The sequence below is a fragment of the Chenopodium album genome, chromosome 17, assembly GCF_948465745.1.
Source record: "Chenopodium album chromosome 17, dcCheAlbu1.1, whole genome shotgun sequence".
Taxonomy (NCBI): Eukaryota; Viridiplantae; Streptophyta; class Magnoliopsida; order Caryophyllales; family Amaranthaceae; genus Chenopodium; species Chenopodium album.
The window spans coordinates 9,884,113-9,899,924 of record NC_137850.1 but is presented as its reverse complement, the minus strand read 5'-3'; the positions used below and the strand labels follow the sequence as shown (position 1 = coordinate 9,899,924).

The 15,812-nt window shown below is 34.6% G+C and overlaps 2 protein-coding genes across 7 annotated transcripts; one reads left to right on the top strand and one right to left on the bottom strand.

Moving 5' to 3' along the window:
* The first annotated feature begins 731 nt into the window (after positions 1–731).
* LOC145587574 (long chain base biosynthesis protein 1-like) lies at positions 732–8,311 on the top strand. 4 transcript variants are annotated; one of them, XM_081644302.1, is made up of 14 exons: positions 734–930; positions 1,678–1,854; positions 1,949–2,097; positions 2,168–2,262; positions 2,657–2,777; positions 3,058–3,151; positions 3,229–3,301; positions 3,413–3,545; positions 3,952–4,123; positions 4,974–5,114; positions 5,476–5,571; positions 6,063–6,204; positions 7,407–7,534; positions 7,606–8,309. In XM_081644302.1, the coding sequence occupies exons 5-14, from the start codon at positions 2,662–2,664 to the stop codon at positions 7,801–7,803; spliced, it is 1,293 nt and encodes a 430-aa protein (XP_081500428.1). In that variant the 5' UTR covers positions 734–930; positions 1,678–1,854; positions 1,949–2,097; positions 2,168–2,262; positions 2,657–2,661; the 3' UTR covers positions 7,804–8,309. The 4 variants fall into 4 exon arrangements, with proteins under 4 accessions (XP_081500431.1, XP_081500428.1, XP_081500427.1 ...); XM_081644305.1 differs by lacking the exon at positions 1,678–1,854 and having other exon boundaries at positions 732–930; positions 1,949–2,057; positions 2,686–2,777; positions 7,606–8,311; XM_081644301.1 differs by lacking the exon at positions 1,678–1,854.
* A 1,397-nt stretch (positions 8,312–9,708) lies between these two features.
* LOC145589481 (interactor of constitutive active ROPs 3-like) lies at positions 9,709–15,038 on the bottom strand. Of its 3 annotated transcripts, none has more exons than XM_081646066.1 (5): positions 14,923–15,038; positions 13,667–13,796; positions 12,128–12,299; positions 10,152–11,820; positions 9,709–10,059 (listed from the first exon to the last, which is right to left on the bottom strand). In XM_081646066.1, exons 2-4 carry the CDS (start codon positions 13,684–13,686, stop codon positions 10,165–10,167), a joined length of 1,848 nt encoding a protein of 615 aa, XP_081502192.1. In that variant the 5' UTR covers positions 13,687–13,796; positions 14,923–15,038; the 3' UTR covers positions 9,709–10,059; positions 10,152–10,164. The 3 variants fall into 3 exon arrangements, with proteins under 3 accessions (XP_081502192.1, XP_081502193.1, XP_081502194.1); XM_081646067.1 differs by having other exon boundaries at positions 9,709–10,056; XM_081646068.1 differs by lacking the exon at positions 14,923–15,038 and adding an exon at positions 13,924–14,018.
* Positions 15,039–15,812: the final 774 nt, after the last annotated feature.

Genomic DNA, 15,812 nt, shown 5'->3' with positions numbered 1-15,812 from the left:
AAAGATCAGATCGGACCGAAACTTAGATTTCTAAGAACCAAAAACCGGACCGATTAAGCTAGGACCAAACCCGTACCGGGCCGAAGGAATCGGTCCAAAACCCGGACCGGACCGGACCGCTTTGAACCGATTTAAGAATTTTTTTAAAAAAGAATTCTAATTTTTTTATTAATTTTATGGAAAACTCGAAAAAGTTAAGGAAAATCTACACTTTAACATCTTTTTTTTGTTTATTTAGTACAAAAAAGCTCATAAATTTAAAGTTTTCTAAGCTTATTAAGTATATTTTTAACCATTGTTTAAGGTTTCATGCATATTTTTAATAAAAAAAATCGGTCCGGTCCAAGACTGATTTTTATAGGGTTTTGGACCGGACCGAAGACCGGAAAAATAAATTTCTAGACCCGAAGACCGGATCGATTAATTCGGTTCGGTCCGGGGTCAGTCCGAGGTGGTCCAGTCCATTTTTTCGGTCTGAACCGATTTATGAACACCCCTGCTTGTATTCATTAAATATTATACATTAAAATAAAATCAAACTCTTTACAAATTAAAAGTTACCCTTAAAGGACACTAATACATTTCCAACAAGTCAAGGCTAATGCAACGGTATTTGTTTTACCGTCGTAACGTAACGTAACCCCTGGAAGAGCTAAAGATATTGAATGATATCCTGAGAGCCGTTGCATTATCGTTTTTAACATAACCCCAGGAACCTGATGTAACGATATTGAATGAAAAAGTATAAGACGTGCAAAATTTCGTCACTGCTCTCCATTTTTTTCCCAAATACTAAAACCCTTATTGCCCATTTTCACATATTCCTAATTTGCCAATCATCGCATATCAATTTCACAATTGGGTTCGTTGGTTTGGACTATTAGTTTCCATTCTCCTTGCCCGCAATTTCATTATCAATCTTACAATCAGGTAAATTAATTGATTTTCCAATTAGAACTAGGATAAATACTGACATTGTGTAATTGAACTGCTGTAATTTCTAACTTTCTAATAGCTTTGATTTGATATATCGACGTTGACCAAATCTAACTAGCTGATTTGTGCTTGCATACAAAGTATGTAAATTGTTTTTGGTTTGTGGGTATGATTTGTTATAACAAGGGGTTTAATTTCATTACCAATCCTGTGTTTTGATGAATTCAATTTTTATTTACCTATCTCTTAATAATGAAATCAAGATCAACTAAAGTTCAAATTTTCATTATGTAATGTGTCTAAAATCAAGATCGCACAACCCATTAAAGTAGATTTTGGTGTTGAAATAAAATATTTTTGTTTCCCTTTTTTTATGTGGTGTTAAAACAAAACATTAGGAAGTTTGGGTGGTAAAAGGCAATTTGGGTTTTTTTTGGGTGGCAAAAACAATTTGGGTTTTTTTGGGTGGTATAAGTTGAAATTTCCATTTGCAATTTGTATAATGAGATAATGGATGGTTGATTTTGTTGTCAATTTGGTTTATTGCTTGGTTTGATGGTTTCAAACCATCCAAAAGAGTGTTATTAGGGATCACGGGGCGTCTCGGGATATAATTACTTGAAAGTATCTCGACTATATGCCTAGTTGATTGGAATTGCAATTTTTTTATATTTGTGTTGGTTATAGGCTAGTTGAAAGGGAGTTATTTTCGTAAATATTGAATTTCATTGCAACTTTTAGGTCAAAGCTTGTCAAATTTGTTGTTGAGTGGTATCCAGCATTTGGGTATGGGACTTGAATGTATACTTTAAGAGAGAATAGAAAGAGAAGAGTCAATCAAAAGTAGAGACGTCCGAGAATTTCCAAACAAGGGAAAGGGAAACTGAGAATTTAAGCTATTGTGCATTAGAACTGGAGGTGAATTGGTTAAATTGAATGCATCATGATTTTAAGCATTTGTTTGGAATAAACAGTTAAGCGGTGTATGGTTGTCAATTGGTTTTATTTACAGGAGATGGATACAACTATTATAAGCATGCTGCAAACTTCAGTGGATTGGGTGACACTGGCATTTGAAGCTCCCTTTGCTTGGGCTGTTGTCTTTGGAGTACAAATTGGGGGTATCCTCTCATATCCGTACCGTTACTTTATTGAAACTAGGTATTGAAATTAATATATGCAAACTTCACCTGTAAATTTCTAAAACATTTTTTCTTTGCTTTGTTTGAAGGTCATCTGTTTGTTGAAGGTCTTCTCTTTGTAGTCATCCTCTATCTTCTGTCTCAAAAGAGTTATGCACCTCCAAAGAAACCATTGACAGAGGAGGTAGGTTATTAATAATTACCATACGTTGCAAGGTTTCATTATCTGCCCCTTTTATTATGTTATCTTCACAATTCTATTCATGAATGCTAGAGAACTTTTGTGAGAGATTTCATTAAAGGATATGTTTTGGATCCAACAAAGACCACAACTATATCATTATATTGTTTTGTATCTTGAGTGTTGTTTTGGGATTAAAGGTTCTTTTGATGGCATGTACTAGACATTTCACACTATTAAGCGTTTTTTGTGAGGGAAAATTGTTCTCATATTTAATAGCTTGATGCTCATCTACTACTACCTGCGGTTGTTAGATACTTGGATAATTGTGTGTTCTTGCTTAATATGAGCTATTATTCAACCTAAGTGTGCTGAGCATGTTGCATTGTACCTTCAGAGTCCATGAAGATTCTTGTATGTTGGGAGGAAATAGATGGATTGTGTGTTGACTGGACTCCTGAGCCCCTTATTCCAGCTATGACAAAAGCAATGCGCCGTGAACCTCCTAAACTACAGAGGTAAAGTTGATGATTTTTTCGAGATTTGGTTCTGCTATAATAGTATCCATTGTCTGGTTGGCAAGCCATTAGATGATGTCTGTTGCAAAAGTTTGAGATGGAAAATAAAGTTTTAGAATCTTCAATGTATACCATAGCAAGTGGTTTACTTCGGTGTTCTTTGTGGATCTGTTGGTTTAAGTTTAGTTTGTCTTTTGAATCAAACACTATGAAGATGTTTGAGAGCTTTATCATGTTTGAGGCCTAAGTGTTTAATTGATAAATGATCATTTTGATCCAGTGCTGCCGGGCCACACACAATAATAAATGGCAAGGAAGTTGTAAATTTTGCATCAGCTAATTATCTGGGATTGATTGGACATGAAAAATTACCTGTGAGAAAATCTTATGCATATTATTTATATTCTACTTGCTTGTTGTATTGGCGAATCTGACTTGTTTTGTTTGACAGGATTCTTGTACATCCGCGGTAGAGAAATATGGTGTTGGTTCTTGTGGTCCTCGTGGTTTCTATGGAACTATTGGTGAGAAATAGTTATTGCTCTTGGTTGAATTGACCCGTGCTAAGTATGAGTTGGAAATTCATATCTGGATTCTTTGTATGTAATCATTTCTAATCCTCTCTGTTATTGTAGATGTGCACCTGGACTGTGAATCCAGAATTGCAAAGTTTTTGGGGACGCCAGATTCAATACTTTACTCATATGGACTTTCCACCATGTTTAGCACAATCCCAGCTTTCTGTAAAAAAGGCGATGTCATTGTTGTGTAAGTATAAGAATCCTGCCCTGTTTTACTGTTACTCTAGAATAACTAAATGCATACCCAAGGCTTGTAGTCTTTTTAAAAATTAGTTATGTGAACACAGTCCACCCTGTTTTTAGTTAAATAATAGCTCTCCCTTCTGAAAAAGTAATGAAATAGCCACTGCAAATATAATTTTGACAATGACCGGTTTTTTATGAAGATTGTAGGTTTCACTCGCAATCTGACTATGCTGCCTAATTATTCATATTGTTGGCTCTAACATTTTGAAATATTCTTAGAATGATCTTTTTTTTTTTTTCCTTGTCCTGGCGTCGATTAAATGAATTATCGTTATGTGTGTTCCCCCTCCCTATGTCTGGTGGATATGCCTTTCTGTTTTCATTCTATCTGATGGTTGCTCTTCCAGGGATGAAGGTGTTCATTGGGGTATTCAAAACGGACTCCATTTGTCAAGAAGCAAAATTGCGCATTTCAAGCGCAACAATATGGAATCCCTGAAAAGAACATTAGAGACAATAACTACTGAAAACAAGCGCAAGAAAACTCGACGATACATTGTAATCGAAGCAGTTTATCAGGTACGTATTTTTATTGGTCTTTCAGCTGCAAAATGTGAATCCCTGGAATTGTGCCACTAATGTCTTGCCAACCTCTTAGAAGCTGTAATTATTGTGGGGTAAAATGGTAAAGGGATATGCTTAAAATAGAATAACGTGTAGAACATATAAAAACGGACAGAAGTGTACAGTTGGTAGAACAAAAAGAACGGAAGGATTAAATGAACTAGAGGGCCATTTTCATTTTTAGAATTGGGCGAATGAATTTATGACGTATTATAAAGGTAAGTAAGAAAACTAATTTAGGACAGGAGTGTAAAACACCTAAAGACATAGATGCTTGACCTTGAGTATGGCGTTATTGACTTGCAAAGCTTGATGCTTTCTGTATTCTAAGATCTAGGATTTGAATGTTTTGAATTCAATCTTGTCTGCCAGATTTAAGCGATCACATGCTAGAAACTTTTGTGTTCTGAGACTAGAACCACCAAGACTGAAGGGGCAGGGGGGAATAGGCACAGTCAATCAGGTGATTCTTTGTTACAAACAAAATACCAGCAGGAACATTATGTTCTTTTCCTCAATATTATTTAGATTTGATTCTTTTTTTTTTTTTTTAATTTTTTTTTTTTTTTTTTTTTTGAGTTTTAAATCTTTTCAGTGGAGATGGTATATACATCATAAATATTTAGCTTGCTCTTTAACTCTAAAAGGTTCTCCACAAAGGTACCATTACGGATAGTAGGAAACTGATCTTACTGATGTAATTTATTATTGTGGTATCTCTCTTTTTTCTTTTTTTGAAAATCTTTGATTTAACAAAGCATAGTATGAAGCAAAAAGTTGATATTACCTTTTTTTTACCTTACAGAACTCTGGTCAAGTTGCTCCTCTAGATGAGATTGTTAAATTGAAGGAGGAATACTGTTTCCGCCTTATGATGGATGAGAGCAACCCTTTTGGTGTGCTAGGAAGTTCTGGAAAAGGCCTCACAGAGCACTTCAATGTTCCTGTATGTTCAACGTTACTGAAGTTATTATTGTTTCTCATATCTCCATATATACTCCCTCCGTCCCCGAAAGAACGACCCATTTGGGTTGATTACGCGGGTATTAAGAAAGTTAAATAAAAAGAAGTAAAAGTATATTGAAAAGATAAATTTACATGGGGTTTGTAAAAAAATAGAGAGAAAGTAATAAAATTACATGGAAAATCAAATTTTTATATGGGGAAGCTAATTTTGCACAAATATTGTTGCAAATTGGTGGGTGTTTTAATGCAAATGGGTCATTCTTTTTGGGACTAAAATTAGGCCAAATGGGTCGTTCTTTCGGGGACGGAGGGAGTAATACCCATTGTGTCATGGTTTGCAGGTTGAGAAAGTCGATATCATAACAGCTGCAGTGGGTCATGCATTAGCTGCAGAAGGAGGATTCTGTACTGGAAATGCAAGTGTCATTGATCACCAGGTGTTATAGATACATTATAATCTATTGTGTGGATGGCATATCTGTGTATCGTGCAGCTGTACTTTATTGCATACTTGTGCATTTGTCAAGTGTGATTTATATGGCTTGACAACACTCAATAATTTTTTTTATATACCTCAACAAGGAGGATATGGAATACAAATTTTGTAAAGAACAATAATATTTAGCTAAAAAGTTACAGTATTAAAATTCTGAATCAAACCTGAGCTTGTGTTGTTTACAAAATTTGTATTCCATATCCATATCCTCATAATGAATTTATTCTGAGACTCACATATCTTTAGGTAAATACTTAGTAAGAAAAACAAATCAGATACAATCTTGTTACTTATATGCCCCCACCTAATTTATCCTACATCTTGTTGTTGCTGATCCATTGTCCTTGTCTCTTTTCCAAAGTACATTAGAAAAGGCTAACATGCGATTTGGTTGCTGACAAGCGATTTGTTGGATTTGGTGTTTACTTGCAGCGCCTAAGCAGCTCTGGTTATGTTTTTTCTGCTTCTTTGCCTCCATACCTAGCTAGTACAGCAATCTCTGCTATCGATGTCCTCGAAGAAAATCCTAATCTGATCAGCAAGTTGAAGGAAAATGTTGCAAAATTAAGGACTGGTATGTTTCTGAATTTTCTGTTGCAAACTTGCAAAAGTTAGTGCATGAGCTCTGCTTTTACCAATGTGAATTGGTCCTGTAGATATTGTTGACATTGTGATTTGGTCAGTATCTATCACTGTTCACCATACTATATCTTAGGATTCATGATACATATCTATTGACATTTTTTTTTGGGTAGTAGTATGCATTAATGCATACTAAGTAGTACTTCCTCCGTTTTTATTTACTCACAACATTGCAATAGTGTTTATTATTCGCATACTCAACTATAATTGCATTTTGTGATTTATACTTAATGAAAAATATACTCATGTGGAATCTTGTTAGATTTGTTTTAAAAGCTATTTTTTTTTTTTTTTTTTAATTTTTACATATGTACTGTATTAAAGATATAAGCAATTGAACATATTAAAACTAATTTTTTTATATTTTAACAAAGGTTGTGAGTAAAAAAAAAAAAGAGAGGAAGTATACCCTAGTCTCGTAGAAACGCGTTGACAACCTTCTTAGTTCCGTGGGTTATTTTGTTTGTGCCATGTTTACTCCGTTTGGATAGCACCAACCTGCACTATATATGTATTTATGTTGGATTAGGGTGCAGCAATTTGACTCAATTCTTGAAGCGTCTTCAGGTTTGGAATTTTAGCATTTCTATTTGGATTAGTGTCTAAACAAGGCAATAACTTTTTTTTTTTTAATGAAGTAAAGGCACTGCATGATATGAAGTATTTTGGACTATTTAGGCCAAGAACAAGATAATAGGAGATTATTAGATGAACTGATCAATATATAATCTAATATCTTTCTAGTATTGAAATTATTATTAGAAAATATTTTACTTGGTCCTTTTGGTTAGATTTTAGTGTTTCAATTTTGTTGTTCATTGATATTTTGATGTCTTTATGACACGATTCTGTGCTTTGGATGATTTTATAACTAAAGCTTCTTACTAATGGGGTTGACTTAGTTGCAAAATCTGTTCTAAATTAGCCTATATTCTGCAGTTTGGGAAGTCTAGATATGAATTTGGAATCATAAGGCAGAATTTGAAGTTGTGTTTGGATTTGGATATGATGTTGAAAATGTACTAGGATAGCCAAACCCCTATCTTCTCGGTCTTCCATCTTTGTAATTCTTCTAGCCATCTAGGCTTCATGGGCTACTTGGCTGTGCTAATATGATAGTTCTTTTTGTTTCAGGTTTGTCGAATTCTGAAGGATTAGTAGTTGCAAGTGACCCTATTTCTCCCATTGTTTTTCTACAACTATCAAAATCCACAGGCTCTTCAGAAAAGGACATCCAGTTGCTTGAAGATATCGTTGATGAGGTATACATGCCACCGAACATTTTATTTTATGCATAGATTTGAGAATTCTGAGCTAATTATACTTCATGCAGCTTTTGGAGAAGCACAACATATTCGTTGTAACTTCCAAGCGGTCGACACTTGATAAATGTCCTATACCTGTTGGTATAAAACTATTTGTTTTTGCTGGTCATGGTGAATCTGATATAATCAAAGTTTGTGAAGCATTGAAGATGGTTGTGCCATCAGTGCTAAATAACCCTGCTGAAAGTTTGGCTTCTGAAAATTGAAGTGGGATTGTTTTCTGCTTGTGGATTAAAAGCTTGAGATATAGTAAACAAGACCCCCTATTAGAGACTCCTGCAAAATATTTTTAACTGAGGTTGCTGAAGAATACATACTTGCCATTTGACAATATGTCCTCTGGAAGTAACGGAAACATGGGGTTGGCATCGCGATGTGGAAAGTTTAGGGAAACTCGCAGTTTTGTAAATCTGAAATGTTGTACTACTGCACCTTGATTGAGGGAAGTAATTTCAAGTACAATGTTGCCATAACTTGTCATACTCTTGGGGTTGGCTTTTTCAGGTCTGGCATATTTCGTAGATTGATTTATCTTCCTAGAGTCCAAGAAAAGTATGCAAGTATAGTGACTGATTTTAAAAACCATCTTATGTAGTCTTTAAGTTCTTGACCAATTTTATATTTTTCTTCACATTGTGTCATTAATGTATAAACCTTAGTTCATTATAGCTCAAATGATTTGTTTACTACATAATCTATTCTGTTACTGGGTCATTAGTACTGTTGGTGGTGAAATCTAATATTAATCGGCAAGAGAATCTTAACTTCTTGTTACTCCAGGCAACACAATTTCAGAAAATATATTGTCAAGCAGTACGCTAATTTCTGACTTTATGAGATGAAAATTTTAATTCACTACCAAGAGATAATGCAGATTGGAAAAACACAAGTATTGTTTTTGCACTGCATATCTCCTTATAGACTTGAAGTGATTGTTGTAAAAATAAGTGTTTTAAAGGCTATAAATACTAGAATGAGTAATGTAATTGTTTGATCAAAAGGAAGATAGTGTGCGTGACTTCGTCATTGACTTTGAAAACGAATTCCGACGCAATTGGGGTGCACATTGTATCGCCGGTACGTTCCCTAAGGTTACACACCACTTCACTCTAAAGCATTTTAGAGTAAGAGGTGGAGTCAAAGTAAACTTATGCCCAAAGAACAAATGTGTTTAGCTAATTTTGTGTATGATGTACATGCAAGAAGAAGAATAACCAAGCCAAAATTATAAGCAAAGATGGAGTTCTAAGAGGATGAATCTAGATATCAAAGGGTGATTAAATCACCATAAACATCCACTTTAATGGGAGGTTACAAGAGAATCCAAGAGATGTAGGAAGAATGTCAAAAGCTGAAGGTATGTAGACATGAAAAAGTATACTCCACAACCCATTTAATAGCAATCGTTGTTGGCCACAACTTACTTGTGGAGTAGGCTGATTTTTCTTACTCCCTTCGTCCCCTTTTGATAGTCATTTTTGATAGAAAATCACGGAAATTAATAAACATAAATAAGAAGTAGCAAAAGTACATTGAAAAAGTAAATTCACATTGGGTATGCAAAAAAGTAGAGAGATAAAGTAATTAAAATACATGGGAAAGTAAAATTTACCTAGAAAAGTTAAATTTGCACAAATATTTTTGCAAATGGAAGAGAATTTTGGTAAAAAAAAAATAATATTAATGGTACTTGAAAAAAGCAAATGTGACTAACATTTTCAATCACCAAAAATGGCATAAGTGACTATCAAAAGGGACGGAGGGAGTATAATATAGATATAAAAAGTCTAAATAAACTTGAATATTATATTTACCAAACAAATCCGAATACAAAGTTTACTTTTTTGCAAACTAAAAAAAACAATAAACTAAGCTTATTCAAATTATTTTAGAGAGAAATAGTTTGAGAGCTATATTTTATGAATTTCATTAGGTTAAGATCTAGAAAATATAATTAAAGAAATATTATTATTGGAAAGAATTTGTAACCAAACTAGAAGATTTTTAATTAAATTAGTCTCTTCAAATATCAAATGTAAATTTAATTTTTTTTTAGATTAAAATTATAAAAGCAAGCTTAAAATAAAGGCGTTGTAAATTTTCTTTCCAGGAACTGCATATGCAATTGAATCTCCAATTCTCCAAAAACTGGTCTAACATGCACATTAGTCATAATAGCTAGCGGAGTCGATCATTGGTAAACCAGATATACAAATTCGGTTTACCAAAAATACAGTTGATTGATTGCATAATAAACGAAAAAAGAAAAACCTGCTTCTTCCAACTAGTCCTAATACATATACATCGACAAAAGGATTCTTGGATGGCATTACTAGTTTTTTCATCAGGCACCAAATGGCCATAATATACTGATAACAGAATGCTGCAAAAATCTCTTCGATCACCAAGTACAAGATTGCAGACTCATCAGGCTGCTCCAACAAGAAGCGCCTTCATAACTGCTGCAGAACATCGAAACATAATCAACTCTATGGATATCAAGCGAAAGAAACAAACCATATTAAGTCGAAAAATCAAAGAAAAAGAAACTTGCCTGTATCAGCATGTCATTTCTGTGGCTTCTTCCACAAAACTCCGATCTTTTTCAGGACGTTGCCATTTTTCTTCTTGAAGGAATCGTCATCATAGTCATCCATGTATGGTGAGCTATGTCTTCCCCCGATAGGACTATACTTGTTATCTAAAGGCAATGATCCGGTTCTCTCCACATATTTCCCATTACTCCCAGGAGACAGCATAGAAGCAGCAGCTTCTGCTGCCTTTCTCCACTGATCAGACTGCACTTTAAGTCTTCTTAGCTCTGCCTCCATCTCTGAACTTGCGGCCTGAGCTGCCTCTAGTTGCTCAACAACCCTTGCTGCTTTCCTGTTACTCTTATCTACTTCTTCCATCATGTACCCAAGCTTTGTCACAGCATCTTGTTCAGCAGCTCGGGAGGCATCCACCTCAGCCGCAACTTGGTCATTTTCAACACTCTTGTCCATTTCATGTTTATTGATCTCTAACTTCAGTATTTCGTTCTCCTCTGAAATGCTCTGTAGTTCTGTCTCCTTATCCATCAAATTTGACCTTAAATCGGCTACGTCTTCCCTCAGTCTTTTCAGCTCATTCTCCACTTCCTGTTCTCTTTGGCATGCCAAAGATTTCACAAGTTTTAGATTCAAGCTATCATTCTCATCTGATATGCCTTGCAATTCAGTTTCCTTGTCCATTAGGTTTGCCTTCAGCTCTTCGATACTTGCACTAGCATTTTTCAGCTCCACTTCCAGCTCAGCCTCTCTTAGCCTAGATTGCATCTTCATCTGCTCTAAGAGATCAGAAGCATTTCCAATCTGCGTGCTGCTGTGAGAACGCTCATCATTGTATCTTATCTCAGCAGCTTCTAATGCAGATTTAAGCTGCCTCACATCGGACTTTGCAGCTTGCAGTTCTATTTGAAGCTGATTGACATCCTCTGGTAATATCTGATCACCAACGGATTCAAGAGAATTTACACTGCTGAGATTCACGAGATCTGCATTAAGACCTTTGACAACACCTTCAAGAAAGAATACGCGAGCCTTTGACTGTTCTAATTCAGAAACAACTGCATTGTAAGCCTCCGTGGATCTGTTGAAATCTGATCTGAGGGCATTGACAGTCTCCTTGGCTGCTTCTAGTTGCAGTAAGGTTTCCCTGACTAGATCCTGTGCTTGAGCTTCAGATACTCGAGAGTCTTTCAGCTCTTGTTTCATGATTTCAAGGACCGAGACAGTTTCAGTCAAGTTATCTTTCAAGCTTTGGAGCTCAGCAGCTGTTTCACTTTGTTCAACCTGTACATCACCAGATTCAGTGACCTTCTCGAGATGCAGCTTGAGCCTCTCAATCTCCTTCAAGGCTGAGGCTAATGCAGCTGAATCCGCAGAGTGCTGCTGACGAACAGACTCAATCTGAGATTTCCATTCATGCTCCTTATCCTCAGAAATGTTCTGCAGATCTACAATATTTTCTTCCTTAGAAGCAAGAAGTTGACAAAGTTGCTTCTGATTTTCTTCCAGTTTCGAAGAGACATCAGCTAGCTGCCTTTTTGATTCCTCTGCATCTTCCTGAGCCTCCTTTTTCACCGATTCAGAAGCAATCAGTTGGTCTTTTACCTTTTTCAGATCATCATGGAGTTTGGAAATCTGGGACTCTAATTCTGACAATTTGCTTGGGCGTTTCTTCTACACGTCGAATGCAACATAAAAATGTTTAGAAATAATTCAAAAATTGTTGAAACTCAACTTGTGTATCCATGTTAGTTGGGGGGGGGGGGGGGGGGGGAAGGTAGTTTTTGAACAGAAAAAAACCAGGAAATAAAAAGTTGCACCATTATAAAGAAGCAGCATGGAGAGCCATTACAAAAATGAAAAAAAACTTCTAAAATAATTTTCATGTAATATTTTGTATATGCATGAAGATAGATAAATGAATAATTAAAAAGAACTGTTATTTCTTTACCTAAAGTGGAGGAATAATTAGTTAGAGTACCTCAGAAATTGGGCTCCTTGGTGATCTACGCTCAATTACTTTTGGGCTCCTATTAGGAGTCTTTGCAGTTGCATTACTTGACGGAGATGAGGAGGTCGGTTCTACAGGATTTATTTTTAGCTGTCTGGCTGGTCGTGCAGAGACTTTTTGAGGAGACTCCTTGGGGCTTCCTCTGTTTCGAAGGAGAGAGGAGAAGAAAGATTGATAGTAAGTAAACATGTACAGTACAGAATAGACGCATTAAAAAAACCATTGTGATCCGATAATAAAGATGTAAAAGTGCAAGATTGACTCAACATTAGTAGCCACAAATATAAAACAAATAGGAGAAAAAAAATATCCCAATCTTGGCTATGAGTTTCTATTAGGAACAGAAAAACTGAAATTTTGACAACGACAAACACAGAAAATTAGCAAAACAACTCTAAAATGAATACCAAAAATACACAAATAGGGATTAGACTACTAGAGAGTGGAAGTAAAATTATTTGGACGCTAGATCAAGGGTGAAAATGACACTAAGGTGCAAAGTGTTTTATCAACTTAATCTCAAAAATAGTGGAGTTAGTAATAAATAATACTAATCTGAAGGATAAACATAGCACATTAAACCAGCGTCTCAGACCATTTTCTATTGATTTGTCCCCTGGACTAGACTTATAGCCATCTCACTCTGATTCAAAGATATCAATAAGCTAATTGATTTGTTAAACTTTGTGAAATTAAACATCCAGCCCTAGTGAAACTGTATGAAAACAATTATACAGGCTCTAAAGAATCCCTTCTTTTCGGGTTGCCACAGGATAGTTAAGCCCGAGTATTGTTCCACTACCAATCAACCTTCATGGTTATTAGTAACCTTAAACTAAATGTTTCCATCCCTGTCTTACTCTAATCAAAACCAAAAGCAGATACAACCATAAAGCAGAAATAAGCAATTGGCAAAAGTTATCATATAGCATAACAAAGAAAACAACGTATCAGCAAGATGTTTCAAACATGAGAACAAGATAGCTATTCAAATTTCAACAAGAGCAAAATTGGAATACAACCAAAGATATTCACTCGCGACCAAAGATCAAAACAATTTACAAACAACTTGTTTCGATGCGCAGTCAGTAAACCATTATATACATTTCAAACTTCTAAAACCACTTTCACATTCAGTCATACACACAACAAACTTGCACTCAAAAAATTGAAACTCGCGACCAAAGATCAAAACACTTTACAAACTTGTTTCAATGCGCAATCAGTAAACCATTTTATATATTTCTAACCACTAAACCAAATTCATATTCAGCAGCCATACATACAACGAACTAAAACTCGAAAACCCAAAACTCCAAAACGATAAGTTATGAGCACAAGAAAACACTCAAGGAATTAAGATACCATACCTTCACATTATATACATTTCTAACCTCTAAACTACCTTCACATTCAGTAATACATACAACGAACTTAAACTCGAAAACCCGAAACAGGAACACGATAAGTTTAGCACAAGAAAACACTCAAAGGATTATGATACCATACCTTGCCTTGGCAGTCTGCATAATGAAGCTCAACTTCCCCCTTTAACACAACACAAGGTGTAAATTGGCAAATGGAGGTAGTAGTAGTGTTAGATCTTCACACAATTAATACTGTTTTGGACCCACGAATTCTGCCACAAACAGAAGCACAGAAATCACAAAACACAGACAATATCAACCAATAATAACCCAACAAAAAAAAAAAAAAAAGGATCCAATGCATATGCAAATGAATGATGAAATTTAATATGGACTCACCAAGAAACATACCAATTGAGTAACTGATAATATTATCATAAATTCATTATAATGTGAACTTAGTAATTTTTTTTTTCAAAAATATTGAATGTTTTCCAACGGTTCTATAAAAGCAACCATTATTGTAAGCACGAGGGAGTAGGTATAGTAATGTGCAAGAGTGACAGTAACTGCTCAGGTATTTTTTCCAAAAATACCCTTGATGAATTGGCCAACAAAGGACCCACCAAAAGGGTAAATTTGGAATAAAGCTCAATACTTGGTAGAATTATGGCCGAGAATTAAGGCACAATGGCACATGTCAATGTAACCATACTGTAACATCAGATTTTTTATTTTCATTCATGGCCTACAGCTCTACCTATATTTAAATATTATATGAAATTCTATTTTGGTTGAATTTCTGGAAAAAAACAAATCATTTATGAACAAAAAGGAAGTTCAACTTTGTTCAGATTTTTATTGTAGTTTAGTTCCTTTTTTTTAGCAGATTTTAGAGATAAACTTGCAACACATAATCACTTCAAAAATCAAGTAAGTTGAGATTAACGACAATGATGTAAACGGGATTCGATCTGAGACACATGTACTTAATGCTATAACCATCTAAGGTAGTAACCACCCAACATAATAACCCACATTATGACCCTAATTATTAACTTTTTACTTAAACAGTTACATGAAGAAAAAAATTAACCTTTAACGGTTGAAAGGGTATCATCATTACACTTTATACAAACCCTAAACTAATCCAAAAATACATTTTTTTTTAGAAAGCAAAAACAAAAAATCATTAAATAAACAAAACCCATTAAAAAAGCAGAAAAATCTTGAACACCCATTTAATCTACTTCACTTAAAAAGCTAAAAATCCTGTTTTTTTTTTTTTTTTTTGTCTCTGTTTTTAAGCTCAAAAGCAGGAAAAACAAGGAAAATCAATAGGAAAAATAATAAAGAAGAAGAAAAAATGTAATGCTAAAATAAAATTAAATTAGTTACCTGAATGAAAATGCAGGAATTCTTAGAAATGCAGAGAAAAAGGAAGAGGGAAGATGAGAGAGAGTAAGTGAGATAAGGACTGAACTTTGTAGAATAGTAAAAGAAGTGAGTAGGGGGGGGCAGTAGAAGGGGCGCGGAGTTAAAATTGTCGTTTCCCAAAGCTTATTTTTCAAAAATTATGTCATTTTTAACTACTCTTTCACGTCCGCAAACCCTCTTTCCTTTTGCTACTTTCCAATGTCAACATTTTAAACCACCCTTAAAGCGTATGAGTATTTTTTTTTTACTACCTTCTCCGTATTTTAATACTCCTTCCGTTTTAAAATACTTGCTTCATTTTTCTTTTTCGGCCGTTTTTAAATAGTTGTTTCATTTCTTATTTGGAAAACTTTTACAATATTTGATTTATTTCTCTCACCTAGTAAACCCAACATAAATCATATTTTATTAATTTCATCTTCTCTCCCCTCCAATTCTCTCCACTACTTTTGCTTTTTACAATTTTTTATTCTTCCACCTACCCCACTACCTCCATATTTTATTACTTTCTCCAATTTCTCCTAAAACTCCGTGCATAGAGAAATGGAGCAAGTATTTAAAAACGGAGGGAGTAATTGTTACACTTTGGGTCTGTTCTCATTGACTGAATTGAGATGAACTGAACTGAACAGAATATTTTATACGAGAAGAAAATTAGGAGCTGAACTATAAACTAAACTGAACTGAATTTATTAGAGCTGAACTGAACTGAAAATAATCGTATGAGAACAGGCCCTTTGACCGACATACAATTTTAGTCAATTTGATTGACTTAAATAAAATAAGAGATAAGTAGGATAATTTGAGTATTAAAAAATTATAAAAGAAAGATAGTGGAGTTAATAATATAT